This window comes from Adiantum capillus-veneris, chromosome 26 (assembly GCF_014529385.1).
Source record: "Adiantum capillus-veneris isolate H3 chromosome 26, ASM1452938v2, whole genome shotgun sequence".
Taxonomy (NCBI): domain Eukaryota; kingdom Viridiplantae; phylum Streptophyta; class Polypodiopsida; order Polypodiales; family Pteridaceae; genus Adiantum; species Adiantum capillus-veneris.
Genome location: NC_140956.1, coordinates 80616009 through 80636389, shown reverse-complemented (window position 1 = coordinate 80636389; position 20381 = coordinate 80616009). Strand labels below are relative to the sequence as shown.

General features: G+C 44.2%; 1 protein-coding gene across 1 annotated transcript in view; it reads right to left on the bottom strand.

The window, feature by feature from the left end:
- The window catches only part of LOC147423719 (ubiquitin interaction motif-containing protein), a 62463-nt gene extending 51348 nt beyond the window's left edge, over positions 1-11115 (bottom strand). Inside the window, exons 1-3 of the mRNA XM_086501082.1 lie at positions 10500-11115; positions 10357-10435; positions 10115-10257 (exon numbers count right to left, since the gene is read on the bottom strand). Of these exons, the coding sequence (XP_086357208.1) occupies positions 10115-10257; positions 10357-10435; positions 10500-10852 (575 nt within the window). The 5' untranslated portion in view covers positions 10853-11115. The remainder of the gene's footprint in view (positions 1-10114; positions 10258-10356; positions 10436-10499) is intronic.
- Positions 11116-20381: the final 9266 nt, after the last annotated feature.

The following is a 20381-nucleotide window of genomic DNA, read 5'->3' as shown; positions in this document are numbered from 1 at the left end:
AAGATCGACACAGTATTGGGGACCAGAAGATGGGCTGGTCCCCCCTCGTTAAGAGTATTCTTTTATTCAGGGAGAATTCGTATACAAGCACGAGAACCCGAGGAAACCCCTCCGTTCTGTAATCTTAGACCCGAAGGTCGTGCTTTCCCGTAAAGGGCTTGGACACAAGGCCGTTCCTTCCCGTAAGGGACTTAGGCGCGAAGCCGTACTTTCCCGTAAGGGACTTAGGCTTGAAGCCGTACTTTCCCATAAGGGACTTACACGTGAAGTCGTACTGCCCGTGAAGGTCCTTCCCGTAAGACGGGAGATTCCTGCAAAACAAACCACACAGAGCAACAATTCTCAATGCGTACCAACACCTTATACCTGTCCCTCCTTGCTAGGAGAATCGACCTCCGTACTCAGTCGTCACGCAAACACTTGCAGTTTCCGTCGCCAATCTTTGTTCCAGAATCCTAGCGCTAGTGCTTTTCTACTGCTTCCGGCTCTTCGTAGTCTCGCGATCTCTTGCAGCAGAGTCTTCTCTTGTTGATGTTGGTACCTCCCGTGAGTGAGGGCATGTGGTGCTTTTATAGCTCCCTGGCCACAGCACGAATAACTGCTCGCGTAGAGATTACGGCCGGTTTTTTTTGTTTTGTTTGTTGTTGGTTTCCCCCCCCCCCCCCCCCCCTGTTCTACCCGAAATAGGGAGAGAGAATTCGCTGGCTGGTTTTGTTGCTTTATCTTCTAAGTGGTTGCCCACTTATTAAGTGGGCGGCCGGCATATTTTAAAATTGGTCTGAACCTGCCCAAAAACTCAATAAAACCTTATGAGTTAAAACCAATGCATTTAACAACACTTCCCAGGCGTCCCTGGATGCAACCACATGCACGAATGCAATACAAACATAGATTCCTCGCGGGAAAGCGTCTGCCTTCCCGCGATTGTTCCTGCTTTTCGTAAAAAGCTTCATTGAACCCATCTTTATTCTGTGCTTGCGTTCTTACGCGTATTTTCTTACTCAGTTCGGATTTCCTCCTTAGCCTACGGGATGCCCCCTTACTGATGCACCCGTTACCCATCATGTGACGTATCAGGGGCACTCGTAACCCAGCCCTTTCCACCGAACTTACGGAAACTCCTTCGCGATGTTTACCGTCACCCATCAAATGACACATCAGAGTTTTCCGTTCCTGATGGCAGTTCCTGTAGCTACAATCTTTTAATAGTTCTTAGTGCACATAATAAAATATCCTAAAAAAGAAATTAATCATTAAAAATAAGAAAATAGTCCAATTAGCAACACCAGTGGGGGTCGATAACTGGAAATGAGGCCTTGGCCTTCCTTTTATAATAATGGCAGGCCACACTGGTCGGATTCACACTACGTCCGCCCGGACACTGGACGCCCATCCCGACGGCATCTGGGCTAGATCCCCTCTCCTGTGAGTGGGACATAACATGGTCCCATCCGATCGGGTGTAATCTCAAGCCACATCGCCAATTCAGGTGAAATGAAGTTGGCCTTGGCTCCTCCGTCCAAGAAAATCAGGGCTTCTTGATCTTTCACATTGCCCCAAGCTCGGCAAAGTTCTGTACTTTCATCAATCGTGCTTGGGTCACTACCTATGCAATTTGGAACCATTCCTGCTTTCATCTTGCCTTTTCGTCCACGTTCCTCAGTTGCTCTCAAACTCTCTGGCTTGTCTTCATTTTATTCTTGATTTGGCTTTTTAGGGCACTTCGCGGAGACGTGCCCATGTTCCCCGCATCCGAAACACTTCCCCTCTTTTGATGTAGTTGGCCCTCTCTCGAGGAGTGAGCCGAGGTCGTGAACTCCTTGTCTTTCTTTTCCTGGGGGCTCTTTTTCTTTCTACTTTCATTATTAGAAGTCTGTTGGGTTCTCTGAGTCAAGATCTCAACTTTGCGCAAAACATGTGATCGTCGGAATCCGAACTATCTGAGCATGAGTCCTCTGTAGAACTGTCGGAAACTAGGCGAAACTTGGGCTTCTTTGCCTTTCTCTTGCCCCTTCCGAAGCTTTGCTTTTTGCTTCGCTTTTTCCCTTTTCTATCTTCTTCGCTCGAGTCAAAAGAGCTAGAAGAATTGTCAGAAGAAGAAGAAGAAGAAAAACTGGGTAGTCCTTCGAATCGTACACACTTCTTCTGCTTTCTTGCCGATGCAAAAGTAGATTGACGACCCAAATAACCCGGGAAGTCTGTTCCTTTCTTCTGCTTTTTGTCGTGCTTTTTGGCTTTATTGTTCGCGTCCAAAAGCCGACTGATCTGTGTCTGAACCACCTCTTCTAATTCTTGCTCTGTAAACATCCTCGAAGGAGGTCTCGTGAGTGTCAGTTTGATGGGTGGCTCTGTGGCCTTCTGCCACTGGGTGTGCACTTCTTCGAAGGATTGTTGAGTCAAAAATTTTGTAAATTTTGGATCCTTCGCAATGTTCCATCTCTTCAATCTTAGCCTGAGTAGGCTGAGGTGGGCCGTACTCTTCATAAGAATCTTCTTCGTGATCTCCTCCCACATTCCCAGATGCAGAAGAAGTTGACTGATCTCTGTTGGAATCCATAAGTGTTGCGAGAAAAGGATCGGATTTCCCGGTAAAAGAGAAATCGGCCACGTTCTGATACCACTGTAACAAACTTGGACACCCCAAGTCAAGATTCTACCACGACACAGGAAGGATTCACTTTAAAACAGTTCACAATTCACACTTAAGTCGACACGGCCCGGCATAGTTCCGTGCCTAGAGGTATTGGCCCCAAAGACTGGCGTCCCTTTCGGTATTTCTTTTTGTGACCCGCGCATCTTCTGGTCCCAAATACCATGTCGATCTTCTCCCTCATCTCTTTTGAGTTGAAATATTATTTATTTTCAGCTTGTTGATTATTCGTGTGCGCTCCCGTTTATGACAAAAAGCTTTGGCTCCAAAAGAGCACACATGAAAGCATATGCCCCTAGGGCTATTTCCATGATTGCGGCCATCCGTGCAACCTTTTGCAATTTTTGGGCGTCCGTACGACTGCCACGTCAGTAAGGGATTGTGTAAGTTTTTGATCTTCGGCCGAATTGTCAATAGTTGGGTCTTTTATTATTTCTAACCCCCATGGGGCCGTGCCATGTCACTAGCTTGTGACACAAATACTTGAAAAGGACTGATTGAAAGGCTAATTTTTAGCCTACAGTAGGGTGACTTGCGGCTATGTTTTCATGCCAAGACCTCCTTGATTCGGATTTTTGTATCGGGGGGGGGGGGATACGCTACAATGTTGTTGCAACAAGTCCCCTTGGATCCCAGTTTGTTCTTGAAGCTGGTAGTGCTGATCCGTCTTTAAGTTTGTGGTGCAGCAAGTAGTACTGGTTGTTTGGCAATGTTGAGAGAGATTTGACCGGCCGATTTGTTGCCAATACATGTGGAATATTTTGGAGTCTTTTGTTCAAGCATCAAATGCCTAGGTATACTAAAAGGGAAACTTCATTCTGTAAGGTGCAACGGAATGAATGTTGTATTCTCTCAAGATTAGTGATCTGTATTGCTCAAGGTTTCTTTTAGTTCTTTAGGGAAAGAGAGAGCTTTCCGTCTTGTAGAGTGTTGTGGTCACGAACAAAGTGAGTGGATATTGTGCGTGCAAGTGAATGAGACTGAGAGAAGGAGAGAGAAGAGATACGACACCCGAGAGGTTGTAAAACCCTCCTCTAAAGGCCCCACTCTCGTCGGCGAGAGTGGTCTACTTGGATTGCACAAAGGTGTACAATGCGTATGCAATGGACTGATGCAATGGGACTATGTTGATGACGACGACGGTGATGACGACGGCTAAGGCTAAAATCTGTGATCTTCTACGGCTAAATTCGGGGTTGTCTTCGTGGCTGAAAATGATTGTTTCTTGCTGGTTTAATGGCTGAAAATGACTGTCTTGGTCGGGGCTGAAATGATGATGAAAAATGCTGGTTTTCCTGCTCTTTAGGCTGCGTTTTTGGAGAGAGTTCCTTGGTTGAAAAACGCTGGCACAGCAGGTCCTTTAAAGCTGAAAACGCTGGTCTGGAATGAGTCCTAATGCTGAGCAAAAACGCTGATGTTGCTGGTGGTCTAGCGTTAGTGAAAACGCCAGGTGCTGGCTATGCTTTGAGGCTGAAAACGTTGAGGATCCCCAAGGGAGGCTAGTGTTAGTGATGACTTGATGCTGCTGACGGGGGTACTACTGAGAAGTTGCCTGTTGAGCAGGAAGCTCTTGCTGCCTCTTCTGCCATAAAGTGCTAACTTGGGTTTGCTTAAATATTAACTTAGCAAAACTGCCCTACCTACTTTTGTTGGAAAGTCACTTAAAAATAATAAGTGAAAATAACAAAAAATAGAAAAATAGGCTAAATGCATTGGAAAATTCCCCTAACTGATACTAATGGATTCTGATGGGAATTCCTATGATCATGTTGTGTGCAACCGGAGGATATGCATCTATGCTAAGTGACTGGGCATGCACGGTCTACGAATAGACTCACAAAAGTGCCAAATCACTGCTAATCTAGACTTGACTGGACTGACTGAACCCTACTGTGGTATAGCTTGTCCACGAACACATAGGGTTGGGATGTGTCACGTGACATCCCCTCCTTTTTAAAGTGAGGTACTGGTACCGAACTGTATGGCGTCTAGGGAGATCGCCAACAGCATCCGCAATCCTGGAAGGGACTCTTCACCGGCCCACTCTGCTGTGTGGATCGAGCGGTACTTGAACTTCATAAAGGTTTGCAACGCTTGCTTCTTTGGGCCACGCCGAAAGCGACTCTGTGGCTCCTTCGATGCTTCAACTTCATTGAGAGTCCTACTTCTTTCATCTTCAAGAATCTCCATGGCTGAAAATTCTCCAACACAAAACCATGAACATACCCATGTCATGTAAAGTGAAGGAAAAAAATCTTTTCTTCTCTAAAGACTGTGCATGCAATGTCGATGAACATAGAGACGGAGTGGCAACCCGTTCATCAAACACATGCAAACAATGCGATCGAATCTTTTCTGTTTGATCAAAATCAATCAACTGTGGCAAATCACAATGGAAATGCCTATGCTTGGTGCTCATACAATCATGTGCTCTTTCAGGTACTGTGTCATGCCAAGGAAGAGACATGGAATGTGACTTCCTGACATACAAACTTTTCAACTTTTCATGAATAATCCGCATACATTCGTGCTCATCCATGAGAGAAACGTGCTCAACATACAGTATGTCATGCCTAGGAAAAGGGATCACATAACGATGTTGACTAAAATACAGGAAACAATCACGAATGAAACACTCGAACAATGCGTGCATATCAATCATGTGAACACACAATACTTCCTGTAAGGGTGCTTTGGACCAAGGCTCGAGAGCCAAGATCGCTTCTTCGAGATCTATCGAATCTTCTTGTAGGGGATTTGTGGACCTCGACTCAAAAGCCAAGATCGATTCTTGGTGATTGATCGAATCTACAACGAGCTTAGCTTCGCTAGAAAAAACATCAACTAACACATCATCCTTGTGAACAATCACATCATCTTCATGCAATTCATCATGCTTGTCTTTTTCACCCAAATCATCATGCAAATCATTATCCATCAAATCATCATGCTTCTCATAATCATGCAAATCCTGTGTGTCATGCTGTGGAGAAAAAGAGACAGAGAGAATCTCCTTATCCCAAATCCTTTCAATCTTGTCATGCATAGTAGCAATGAGAGATGGAGAAGGAACAATGTCCATTCCATGAATAACAGTAGGAGAATCACTTTTGGCATTGAGAGTTAAAGTGTTAGCCTCCCAATCAACGAGAGGGTTCAGTTCACGAAACCATTTCATGCCTAAAATCATATCACATCCTGAGAGAGGAGAAACAACAAATCTTCTAGTGAAGGCAGTCTGTTGAATCGGAAACAACACATCAAGGCACTCCTCCGTGATGAGAGCGTCCATACCGGGACGAAAGCCAGAGACCTCGATAGGAGATCTCGGACTAACTTCGAGGCAAGCTCTCTCAACAAGAGAGGAACTGATCACATCATGCATACTACCTGGGTCAAACAATATGACAAAACGGTGCCCCGACGTACGACCATAACATTTAATGAGAGAATCATCAATGGGAGGGTCCTGAGAAACTTTGGGCACAATCGTGTTATCATTCATTGCATTGACACATGTAGTGGGTGCTGTGGGTTCTTTAGATTCATTCGATTCAAGCTTAGGACATGTTCTTTTTATGTGACCCTTAATGTGACAATGAAAACAACGACCTTCCTTAGAATAAGTGCTTTGTTCTTCCGACGTGATGTATCCTCCTACAATTCCTTGTGCTACCTTTTCATCTGGAGTAAGCTTAGGTTTAGCAATTGTGTTAGCCTTACCCTTAGATTCATTGGAAGAATTCTTTAATGAGATACTGTTGGAAGATTGGTTAGAAGAGTTATCATTATTACCGTTCTTAAGTTTCTGAGAAGTCTGCGAGGTACTTGTGGAAGTCTTGTTCTCCTTAGGCTTTCCTTTGTTGTGCTTCATCTCGTGGGCGAGAGCAATTGCTACCGCTTTGTTGAGATCGATTGGATCGAGTACCTCGACATCATACTTGATATACTCGTCCAATCCGTAAAGAAATGCCTCCTTGCGCTTCGCATACGATTTGTGTAATTGAGTGCCGAGCTGCAAAACACGATTAGAAAAAGACATAACCGACATACCATTTTGCTTGAGAGCTCGCCAATCGTCCTTCAATCGTGCAAGGTACTGAGGTGGCATAAACCACGCCTTGAGCTTGTCTTGGAAATCAGCCCAACTAAAAGAGAAGGCCGTGAAATCGTCGACTGCCTCTAGGTGCGCAGCTAGCAGTACCTCTTGCCATGCCTAGTACCAATTAATGGCATTACCGGCAAGGTACATAGCTGTCGTCAAAACTTTGCTATTTCCTGTCTTCTTAGTTGTCGCAAAATAAGCATTAAATTGATGCAACCAAGAATGAATAACAATCGCATCCATCTTACCGTCATACTTACTGAAACTCAACTTCTCTGTAACTGGATGGTTGGAATCCGCGTCGTGGCTTGCGCCACTTGACGAACTCCCACGATCTTTGGGTGATTCGGTCTTCGAGGCTAGAACTTGGGCAAGCAATTCTTGAGTGTGTAGCTCTCGTCGAGCATTACGCTCGACCTCCAAAGCCAATCTATGAGCGGCACGATCGGCCTCCAATGCAACATTTCTTGCTGCCGCTTCCTCCTTCCTTAGTTCTTTTCTTTCTTTTCTTACGTCGCGCTCGCGTTCTAAAGCAAGGCGCTTGTCTTCCTGTCTATCCATCATGGCCATCATCTGCTTCATCATTGCCTCCATAGCGTCTGGTGCACTTGGTGACGTAGATGGCGAAGGGGGAGGGTTGAAGACATCATCTCCGGGTGGGGACAAGTCTTCGTCGCCTCTCTCATGCTCATCACCTGTATGCGAAGTATCCATTCCGCTTCGGGTGACGACCATGCACTATGATCTTGGGGTCTTAAGCTCGCGAGGAACTTGGATTCTTAATGGTCTTGAGGTTCTTGAGGTCCTTGATTCGTGAGAATCTTGGGTTCTTGAGGTTCTTGAGGTCCTTGATTCGTGAGAATCTTGGGTTCTTGAGTTTCTTGAGTCTTGAGGGTCTTGGGTTCTTGGGGTTCTTGAGGTTTTCTTTCGCTTGCAAATCGCGTTGGAGAAGGATCTTCTCTTCACCCGAGTTCTACTCTTTTCTACGGGCGCACCCCTTGGCGGCCTTACGCTCACACCAAGGTTGCTTTTTCCCACCTCACGTCGATTGGCCGGCCGCTAAGTGCACGGTCCGCTCTCAATGAGTGAAAAGAGACACAAGGGGAGGCTGGACAAGCCCTTCTTTCTTGGGATTCCTGTCACTCTTCAACACAACACGATTAGGAATCGCCACGCCCAAGTAAACTTGGGTTCGTGCGATCGCAACAAGCAAAAAATTTCTTGTGGTTCTTTCCTTGAGTAATGCAGAACACTTCCAAAGCTCTGATACCAATGTAAGGTGCAACGGAATGCATGTTGTATTTTCTCAAGATTAGTGATCTTTATTGCTCAAGGTTCCTTTTAGTTCTTTAGGGAAAGAGAGAGCTTTCCGTCTTGTAGAGTGTTGTGGTCACGAACAAAGTGAGTGGATATTGTGCGTGCAAGTGAATGAGACTGAGAGAAGGAGAGAGAAGAGATACGACACCCGAGAGGTTGTAAAACCCTCCTCTAAAGGCCCCACTCTCGTCGGCGAGAGTGGTCTACTTGGATTGCACAAAGGTGTACAATGCGTATGCAATGGACTGATGCAATGGGACTATGTTGATGACGACGACGGTGATGACGACGGCTAAGGCTAAAATCTGTGATCTTCTACGGCTAAATTCGGGGTTGTCTTCGTGGCTGAAAATGATTGTTTCTTGCTGGTTTAATGGCTGAAAATGACTGTCTTGGTCGGGGCTGAAATGATGATGAAAAATGCTGGTTTTCCTGCTCTTTAGGCTGCGTTTTTGGAGAGAGTTCCTTGGTTGAAAAACGCTGGCACAGCAGGTCCTTTAAAGCTGAAAACGCTGGTCTGGAATGAGTCCTAATGCTGAGCAAAAACGCTGATGTTGCTGGTGGTCTAGCGTTAGTGAAAACGCCAGGTGCTGGCTATGCTTTGAGGCTGAAAACGTTGAGGATCCCCAAGGGAGGCTAGTGTTAGTGATGACTTGATGCTGCTGACGGGGGTACTACTGAGAAGTTGCCTGTTGAGCAGGAAGCTCTTGCTGCCTCTTCTGCCATAAAGTGCTAACTTGGGTTTGCTTATATATTAACTTAGCAAAATTGCCCTACCTACTATTGTTGGAAAGTCACTTAAAAATAATAAGTGAAAATAACAAAAAATAGGAAAATAGGCTAAATGCACTGGAAAATTCCCCTAACTGATACTAATGGATTTTGATGGGAATTCCAACGATCATGTTGTGTGCACCCGGAGGATATGCATCTATGCTAAGTGACTGGGCATGCACGGTCTACGAATAGACTCACAAAACTGCCAGATCACTGCTAATCTAAACTTGACTGGACTGACTGAACCCTGCTGTGGTATAGCTTGTCCACGGACACATAGGGTTGGGATGTGTCACGTGACACATTCTCTTAAGGATAATGACTTATTCTAGATTCTAGATAATTTATGCGATTCATATGTATCTTAAGGAGACAAAGTAAACATGACTCAAGCTATTAATTCTTGAGCTTGGTCATCTAACCAAATTGGACACTAGTAACTTAAAAAACGTAGTCAAGGGCAATCCAATTGGCCCAACTCTAGGAGGTGAAGCGCGTGCTAAGCCGTCGATATACATGTAGTTCCCTCTAATTTGACAATCACAAGTACAAGGAAAAGAATAGAATCTCTAGTTTGGGTGAGCCTAGGCTTACGCCGGAACATTCAGCCCTATAGAGAATCATAGGAGAAAACTACAATAAAGATGAAGCTGCACACTACACTACTTTGCAAATGGACGCAGAGTCTTGAGTGTGAGCGCCTGCCCGCACTCTTGTACTTTGAACACAGATTAATACAAAAAGAAATACCGAAAGGGGCGCCAGTCTTTAGGGACAATATCTCTAGGCACGGAACTCCGCCGGGCCAGTGTCAAATCAATTGTGAACTGTGAAATGTTTTGAAGTGGTTATTTGTGTTGTCGTGGTAGATTCTTGACTTGGAGTGTCGAAGTCTATTACAGTGGTATCATGACAAGTTCTAGCAATATAGTTCAACTATCGAACTTAAATATTTGTACCTCTCATGTTGAATGACACAAATTTTGAAGAAATTATATACCCCCTCCCAAGAATGAGCATGTTTTTGGTCTTTCAATAAGCTCCGAAGCCTAGCGGCTCTCTCCTTGAAAGTTGCAAGGCTTTATAGTACAAGAACATTATAATTAAGTCAGCCACCCTCACGCTTGACCTACTTTAGCCTAGTTCAATTGACTACAGTCTACAATCTCCAAATAGTGTGCCAATTGCACAAAATTTGCATAAAGAGGCAAAAAGAGGTACCCTTCTTTGGACGTGACAAACAGAGCATAATGAATACAACATACCTAGTCCTTTGTGCATCTGAGAATACCAGGGTACAATCTCGAGAAGTATTGAGATGCACTGTTGATGTCAGGCTGCCACTTGAGTGAGATGGCCCATCTTGAGATTCTCCATTCTCAAATAGAAGGTACTTAAGCACCATCGCCTGCAAAATTTTACACAAAAATTACCTATTTAAACCTGTGTAGGACATAGATTTACACATTTCTTTCGATCGAAACACAAAAATACTAGTGAGATTTACCTGTACAGGAGCAAGCACACCGCATGGACCCCCTTCTCGTTGCACGAGACCGAGAGATGTCTCTGGGTCTGGACTAAACCTGCAACAAGAGCCAGCATTGATCAGGCGATCCAGAAAATAATAGTGTGTGCAGGAAGTATTACCTGAATCCCTGGTGACACCATTGCGTGATGATCTCCTTGGAGACACTCGAACCAAAGACCATAGTAAAGAGCTTTTCAGAATCAGTAATAGAAAGGGGGTCCCCGAGAACAAGGTGTGAAGGTAGTGTGCTAGTGGAGGGTGTAGCCCTTTCCTGTGCTCGTTGAAAAGCAAGCATTCTCTGCTCTGCTGCTGCAGCCCGAAGTTCACGCTCCGTCCTCCGGGCTTGTGCTACTACATCTTGGGTACCCGCAACTGGCCCATCACGTGGTTTGCTTCTTTTAGCCTCTGGTGCAGGCTGCAGGCTCATCAGAAGGGCTTTCTGCAGCTCCTGCTCGTCAGGATCACCCCCCATCGCTGATGAATCAAGCCAAGAAATAAATCACTGCACGTTGTGGCATCTCCAGAATGGACGCGCGAGTGCGCAAACAAGCCAAAAGCGTTGCGATCGCGGCTAAAAGTCTGCTTTCAAGCCCACGAGGTACGCTGCATATAATCCGCTGCTGCGCGAATAAAGAGCGGTGCAGATGGAAGGAACCCTACAACATGAGGTTTGGTTGTCCCGCCATAGCTGGGCTGTCAAACAACAGAAGCCTTCTTCCTATTTCCCATAAATTAAACGCCTAAAATACTTGCCTTTGTAATAGTTCTACAGTCTATTTCCCATAAGTAAGGGGTACCGGCTGTAGTAAATTAAAAAAACATTGCCGAGATAGCTCTTTGGAAAACAGGAGCGTGGGCGAAGGTATGCGAAGTGAAGCAAGCAGGTGATGTGTCACGTGGGCGAAGGCAATTGGAAGGAGGAGGAACGTAGATTATGAATGTCGCACGAGCTAGCAGGCAGGTGGATGCAGGTCGTTGATGTGGCGACAGCCATATTTTTTTTAAAATATAAAATTGCAACTCGGAGCATCGTGGGCGCTCATCTTGATGGTGTAGACTGGCATCATCTGGATTCAATTTGCACGCTATCTAAGTTCGAGTCTGCTCAAGCCGCTATTTTGTGATCCTTCAGCACAAGCAATGGAAATTATGGAATCTAGGAGAATCTCATAATGAAACGAATATAATAACGTAGTTACCAGTAGGGGGTACTAGTAGTGCTAATGATTTTGGAAAATACGCATTAGAGGGAATCAAGAAAGATGCACGTTTTTTATCAATTAGCAAAGGCAATTGTGGTGAGCTGAGAGAGGAAGGCAGCAAACGAAAAGCGCAAGCTAAGGGAGGAAGGCAACAAACGAAAAGCGCGAGTGATACATCGCAAGTGGGCGAGAAGAGAGAGGAGGAGGAGGAGCCATGCCAGCCAGTGCGGCGAGGAGCTCACCAGATATTCGATGAACATAAGTCACAAGTGCAGGGCCTTGCATCAAGCTTCACCTCACTATACGTTTGAGTTGGGCTTTGCTCTAAAGATTCCTCAAAACCTAGAAACCTTGTGTTCTTCGTCTTCAAGTGGGCCTAAAGATGAGACAAAAATCTAACAAGGAGGACTAATCTCTCTAAGATTGCTAAAGCAAACCTTCATGCAATTGGCCCAAGCATCAAGAGAAGTTAAGATACTTGCTCGAGCTTGATAGCCTACAAGTGTGCATGGTCCAACAGTGCCAACATAGAGTCGACCTATGGTGTTGGGTTGAAATCGAGTGAGAATGCATAAGCTTCTTTACTCGAATTAAACAATCTATCGTTGCCACTAATCTTTGCTCTTTTGTGTTTTTATGTTCAAGAAGAAGCTCCCTTGTTTCAAATGTGAACTTGTTGAGACTCATCGAAAGAGGGTGAAGTTGTGTTTTTGAAGACCATGGTAAAATTCCTAGTGAGTTTTGTTTGCCGATGGGAACAAGAATCTATGATAGCGATGTAATGGAAATGGCCTATGAACTTTGAGAGTAGCGGAATTAGGAAAATTAGAGAAAACATTTTTGTGAGATTACTTTGTGAGTATAGAGGGTGAACTTAATTGATGGTAGCAACATAAACATAGTACTTACTTAACTTGGTATGAACAAAACTTTTGCAAGAGAGAGAGTTTAGAGAACATGACAACAGTTGAGGACCAGATTTATGCGAAGCCGATCCCCCCTCCAATAGGCATTTCTATTACAGATTCTCCCATTAACAGAGACTTGGTACAATACAATCTTTGTGTTCCATGTGACCTAGGTGATGCAATGAAGATGGAAAGCTTCGTGCATCACAAGCATAACATAAACTTTTGTAAAAAGCCTTAACTATCCCAAGCCTCAGTCCCAAGTCCTCAAACACCTTCGAAGGTGGAGGAGCTAGCAGGGAATGAGGGTAGCGAAGATGAAGAAGAAACATTCCATAGGAGAAAGAAATAGTTCCTCACCTATCATCGCTCTTCTTGCTAGCATACATAATAGCATAGTAATGAAGATGGAGAAGATGGCAAGCTTAAGCATTGAAGCATGGCTCCTGGTTGGATTTGCATTCCATAGCCAAGAGTGTTGGCGTAGGCTCTCAACTTCTCTACTAGCTTAAAGAAGTAGATGGAGCTCTTGCACTTTGCACTTCACACAATGAGAGTGTGTGAGTGTGTGTGGGAGATTATATCCCCCAAGCAGCCCCCCTTCTTGCTTTGGCCGACCCCCCCTTCTAGCTCATGCTTGTAGCTCATGCTTGTAGCTCATGCTTGAAGCTCATTGGACCTTCCCATGCCTAGCCAATCACATACAAGAAGGATATCAAGCAACAAGGGTAGGCTTGGGACAAGTGTCCCCCTTTCCCCTTTGAGAGAGAGGACTTGATAAATGCTAAAACAATTAATTAAATTAACCAATTTATCATTGGACCCCTTGGAAGGCCAACCAGTAGGCTTTAGGCACACCATGAGGGCAACATGAGGAGGAGCTTGACAAGTGTCCTATTTGCTTTCTTTGTACCAAGCTTGCAGGGCGTGTGTGTTCTCTCTCTAGCCCCTTCTTGTAGGGCTTGCCCCCTCCTTGTAGGGATCTTTGGTGACTTTGTGGAACACCTTACCGTCAAGCACCTTAGTCAACAAGCATGACAAAGCACCTCAAGCTAGGTAATCTTCCCACAAGCACCTCAAGCTCCCTAGTCGGCAAGCACGACAAGCACCTCAAGCTCCCTAGTCGGCAAGCACGACAAGCACCTCAAGCATCTTAGTCAGCAAGCACGACAAGCACCTCAAGCACCTTAGTCATCAAGCATGACAAGCACCTTAGTCAGCAAGAACGACAAGCACCTCAAGCTTGGGCCGGCGGGTTCCTACCTCAAGCTCAACCCTAGATTACCTAAGGTCAAAGGACTTTCAATGCTAACCCTTAGAGGTCTTTAATGAAGCTAACCCTAAGGTTTTTAGGCTCCATTAGCTAACCTTGCTCTTTGAATGATCATCTCTCATTTGGGCCCCTTTACCATTGGCCCCGTGTCGAGATAGACCCCAAAGCACATGCCTATATTCTAACCCTTGTTCCCATCTACTCTTCCACATTAAATGATCAGTTTAATATGAGAAAATCATTTGGGTTGGTTAGATATTAGATTTTTATGATAGCGATCTTCAAGAGAAGGTTGTCTGTGGTTTTGTTAAAAATCAGTAATTGAATGTGATTCTCTTTACTCAAATTGTCATTTCCAACCTCGTGTAGCCTTGGTAGGAAATCCGTTCATTGGAGATGAGAGTTCAAGATACAAATGTTTGATTGCAGGCAACACGCTTTATAATTTCTAACCTTCAAGTAGGCTTGTTAAGCACCGCTATCTCTTTGGGAAGGCATGCCATAAATATACACCCATTACCCATGTCTCTCGCTTTGAATAATAGGGCATTGTTGGACTTGTAACAATTACATTAGGTTTGCAACAAACATAAGGTGAGCTTCTTTGTATTGTGACTTAAAGGACTGGTATCACAGTTGCTCAATTTTGGATCTTGTTCTTTGCAAACAAAACAAGGGTGTAGGACCTTTGCAATGCTATCGTGGAAATTCACCTACTATTAGTCCTAGAGTACATCAACAACAATGTTTAGAAAACAATTCATCTAAAGGTGTAAACTTTTCTTTTCAAGGTTTGAAATTTGTCCACAAGGAATCCTCTCTTTTGGGAGTTGGCTAAAAGCAAGAATGGAAGTTTCTTATTATATAGAAGTTACTTGTTTAATAGTGACTTAAAGTATGCTTGCTTAACAGTGACTTAACAGTCGCTATGAGCCTACACCCATTGGCTCACTCACTCGATCTGCATGTAGTCGTATCAGCTCTAGTGATAGGTGAGCATGTGTATCCATGCTAGAACCTACATGCAAATCTCACAGATATCCTTGTATGGTCTACATAGCTCCACTAAGCGTATGCTAATGTCAATCATCGTAGAATTGACAATTCTTTCTGCAAATGTTGCAGTTGTTAAGTTTGGCCTCAACACTAACATGTCAAACATGAGATGCTCGTGTTACGAGACTGGGCACCCTTCTATTGTATGTGGTTAACTACAATGGGGATAGCTTGCGTAGTGGTTAATTATGTGTTGTCTATTTAATTTTACTAATAGTGTGTTGATAATGATTTGTAGATTGGAATTATGGGAGTTGAAGAGGAGATTTTGGCAAATAATAACCCTCTCGGCCATTTTAGCTTTGCACAATATTTTATATATTTTTTTTCAACAAGCCACTATGGCTGCTTGTAAATAGCTCTAGCGAGAACTCATCCTTATGGGACATGCAATAAGTGATCTACTTCACTCAAATACTAAAGTGGACTAGACGTAAAAGAGGGCCCTTCAATTTTGGCACCCAAAAACTCAAATAACAAATTAAATACCAAACTCCACAAGAAGGGATGTCATGGAGTTTGGGGCTATGATTTTAGGCCATTCACTTGCAAGATTCCCTGCTTTTCTCTCTTAGACTATGCTAAATCATTCTATGTACTCTCTAATCATGTCTACATCTGTTACACTCTATCTTTGTCAAATCTATTCTCTTTATGTGTGTGTGTGTGTACTTGGATTTGGGAGAGAAGGTGACAAGTTGATGGTGATGTTTGTGAGGAATTGTTGAATTGTCCCCCTATCTCCCAACAGTGGTATCAGAGCAAAGCGATGCTCTTGGAAAGGCGACGACCATGGGGAGGAGGATTTAAATTGGAGCTTTTGGAATTCTCTTGGCGGAACAACAATTCACAACCATGGAGATCTGTTTGATCAATCATTATAGCTAAGTTTAATTTTGTTTATATCTTTATGTAATTTACTTTTAAGACTAGCCTTAAAGATGTGTCTCTTAGATCTAAATCGAGGACAACATTTAAAATCAATAAATAAAATTTTTGCTCCCTCATGTCTGTCTTGGCACAAAAAGGAAGAGCTCTGCAATAAGCCTACAAGAGAGAAAGTGAACTAGATCTAGAATTGAGTGTGTCAAACTTGCATGAAGCATCAAGATAATTATTTTTTGTGAATATTGTGATTCACATATAGTAAGCTTTGATCCGGATTTGCTCCGTGGCTTATGATGGGTTAGAAGAGGTTAAATCTATAGTAATAGGAATTGGGAATCAAAGTAGGGGTAGATGCCATACAATACTCTAGTCATCAATTGAATTATCTTAGTATATAAGGAGTACTCATAAAGAAGAGGATGATCAAAATTTAGTTGCAAGCTGATGAAAAAGGTTTAGTTTGACCCCATCGGCATTTGGAAGAGAGTGCATGCAAGTGAATTCAAAACCCATATAATACTCAAGTGAGTTTTGCACGGGCTACAAGATATTGCTTGCGTGTAATGCTTATAGAGAAGAAGAAGCAGAGGTCCCAAGAAGGACGATAGAAGTGCATAGAGAAGTGGAAGAAGAGATATCAAACGACAAGGGAATTTGGATAATTAGTGTAGAACATAAAAGGGGATTATGCTTTAATTAGGAGAACAATTAGCTTGGGAAACAACCCTCCCAGTTACCTCGAACTTCCCATCATTCATGTTGGGGCAAAGCCCCATGTGGCCAGTTAGGCTAGGTGTCCGCCCACTATACTTATTCATTATGTACATAATAAAATAAGGGGGCTCACATGTAGAGAGTGAGTTTTAGCCTCTGCAAACACAAGGTCTCCTCCTCTCCTCTCTTCTCCATTGCTGCACACACTCACACATGCTCCCACTTGTGCACTTCAACTGGTATCAGAGCTCAGGGATTGGGAGCACCATTGGAGCTTAATAGGGAGGCAGGCGAAGAAGCAGAAAAAACTACAGCACGTTTTTGCATATCTGTTTTGGCCTACCAAAACGTCTTCATTCTAATCGATTTTGAGATACGTCACTCAGACTGCCTGCACGTCTAGGGTACACAACTGTAGATTTTTACAGATCTGTTTAGACCTATAAAAACAACACATTTCAGGTCCATTCCCTCATTGCTCAAACGTTTTTGTGTGGTCTACAACTTTGCAGAAGGAAGTTTCTGCAAATTCTTAGCGGTTTGGGAGATATGCGTTGACCGGCTGCAGGGTATTCGAAAAGTTGAAGACTATGCATCCTCTATTGTGGTGATTTGCTACATTTGGAGAGCTCGGATTGAGCTTTCTCATTCTCTTGTTTTGCGCATTGATGTTTTTCTCTCAACAGTGAAGAGAGTGTGGGTTGAGATTTCCAACACATTTATGCACATAGGGTGAGAACACTTTGTGAATGTATGCATTCTTGTGGACTCTCAGGATTCGAGAGTGGATTCATCACAGGTTATGTGCATTGACTTGTGCGATTGAGCAGATTTCAAGAGTGTGGTGCATAGATTTGCAGAGAGTTTTGCAAGCATTTCTGGCATGATTGTGAGCTGAATTTTCAGTTGATTTGGATGCTCATTGGCTACACATTTGGTACACGCTTGATGCTCGTTTATATTGCCATGTGGATGCACATGATGTGCACTTTTCAGCGGATGGTATTCTTCGCCTTGCAATGGCATATGTGGGCTGATTTCAGCTATTTTGAGCATCAATCATATTTTGGTTGGTTTGTGTCCAAGTTTATGCTAGTATATGCCTCGCTTGGAGAGTGCGGTTGATGCACTTGTGTTTCTGATTACAGGATTGTTTTCCAAGTTTAGAGATTTGAGACTTTGGGCCAGCTCATGTATGCTTGAGTGACGATTTTGCGCATTATTTGCTCATGGTTCTGAGCATGTTTATGGCATATATGGTTATTATGGTTAGATAGCCAAATACTGCGGAAACTCTGCCGGATTTTTCTTGCGAGTTTATTTGTTTATGCGCATGGTTTGCAATTGTGTTTTGATTGCATTGGCATTCAGTGGTTGCTTTGCCATAGTGTTTTGGCATCACATTGTGAGAGTGTTTGCTCACCGGATTATGTCATTTGACATACACGTGGTAATCTCTTATGGAAGGAGATTGTTGATGCTAGTTGTTGATGATAGTTTCATCGATTATCACATAGTGCTCTTGGATTAGTGCAGGTGTTTTGGCATCATTTGAGCGATTTTTCTCACGTGTTTGTTACATTGATCACCATATTTGCTGATACTTCTCTTAGATAGCTTATGCCAACTTATGTTGTATTTTGATAGTACTTGGTGTATGAGTTAGCCAGGCTTTGGCTATTGTCAGTTGATCGACTTGTGCTTGGTCTTGTCACAGGTTATCGCCATGGATTTGGCACGTACATCATTGTTAGGGTTTGTGCTTTTGCATACAAAGTTTGACGGTTCAAACTTTGAGCATTGGAAAGCGTGTATGCATGATGCATTGACTCAATTGGGCCAAGTGTTGCCACTACAGGGCATGGATGCTAGGCCAGAGTTTATGACTGACGATGAGTGGGAGGACTTGGATGAGCTTGCACGTTCAACGATCAGGTTACACCTTGGTGAGTCTGTCTGTTGCATTGGTTTGGATGCATGTACAGCTAGATAGCTAGAGAGTTATGGCAAAGACTGTGCAATGCTTTTGGCACAAATGAGTCTAGAGAGATGCCTACAATCAAAGGAAAGTCTTGCAAACATAGAGATATTGTGTGTTGGCATTGTGGTCATACAGGGCATGTATGTAGGTGTTGTTTTCGACGGATGAGACACCGCAAGAGACATCACAAGAGGGATGCTATCACTTTGGATGATGGGAGCAGATGTAGCATATGTGGCTACGCATGACGAAGATGTCGCCTTTGCTTCCATCTTTACTCTTGACTTTCTTATGTCGGTTTTTGACAGCACATTACCTTCGCATTGGATACTAGATGTGAGTGCTAGATTTCACATCACTCCGAGTCGTGAGTGGTTTAGCACATATGCTAGTGGTATGCTTGGACGTGTGTGTCTAGCTGATGGTTCGGTGCATGACACAGTTGGTGCAGGAGATGTCAGACTATTGTTGCCGAGTGGTGCATCATACGTTTTGCGAGATGTACACCGTGTGCCAGGCTTGACGCAGAGCTTGATCTCTGTGAGTCAGTTACGAGACAGCGGATGCCAGGTAGTGCTGGATGCGCACAGTTTTAGATTACATCGTGGACAGCTAGTCATAGCGCGAGGTGCTAGTGTTGGCACGATCCATGCGATGTGAGTACATCATGTACGAGACGCCACAGTCTTTGTGAGTACGCAACCATGCAGAGAGACGAGGCATGTCTCCTTTGCGGATAGGTTGCATGATGCTCCAGTTTGTGAGCATATTGAGCCAGTTGCGCAGCAGAGCATGTCATTTGTGGATACGATGACGGATATGGATGGCTTGAGTGTTGAGGATTCAGCCGTGATTCAGTCATTCATAGATATGCTTAGGCCAGAGGCTGATGCGTGTGAGTTAGAGCTAGGCATTGCTCTTACCACACAGGTTCAGAATAGACTGATGCTCTTGGTGCGCATGTGACATGCGATGGACACGAGGATGGATTCCAGGGATCGGAGTTCAGGTGTCATAGTGATTTCCATGAGTGGAGTTTTGAGCCAGATTTGACGGAGATGGTCAGATTGGCAGATATTGCTAGGATTGCATCAGCATTTGGGAGTCTCATGTACGAGATACTGATCTTGAGACCCGAGATTGCATTTGTAGTAGGTGCATTTGCAGTGGGAGCAGTCAGTCATGCAGTGACTGACGTTGGCCTTGAGCATAGGGATCCTTTGCAGCATATGGTGAGATACCTATAGGATGTGTGCAGCTTTGGTGAGGAGTATGGTGTCGATCGCTCTATACTTTCTCTACGATTAGAGCTGGATGCACACATATTCAGTGAGCTAGTGGGCGTTGGTTGAGGTCATACTTGTGATGGTTTTGTATTCTCTCTCACGACCACATTGGCCTTTACATGGGAGGTTGTTGGGGTAAAGCCCCATGTGGCCAGTTAGGCCAGGTGCCCGCCCACTATACTTATTCATTATGTACATAATAAAATAAGGGGGCTCACATGTAGAGAGTGAGTTTTAGCCCCTGCAAACACAAGGTCTCCTCCTCTCCTCTCTTCTCCATTGTGGCACACACTCACACATGCTCCCACTTGCGCACTTCAATTCAAACCCTTTGCAAACCATAGCAAGGGGTCGCCTAACCTTTTGTAATAGTTCTTGAAAACCACCGTGGATGCCGTCATCATCCCTATTCAACTTGCCAAGGTCGTCACTGGTCGATTGCCTCCGTGACTCAGGTACAATGTGTCTGTAGCTAGCCGATGGTAAGTGGGCCCACCATGTGTTAGAGAGAGAGAGAGAGAGAGAGAGAGAGAGAGAGAGAGAGAGAGAGAGAGAGAGAGAGAGAGAGAGAGAGAGAGAGAGAGAGAGAGAGAATTGTTGGTTGTGATGCCCATTGCCACCTAATGGCGTTCATAAGCACAATCTGAAAGCCTTGGGCTTTGAGCCAACCACACACGGCCGTTCGACACTGAC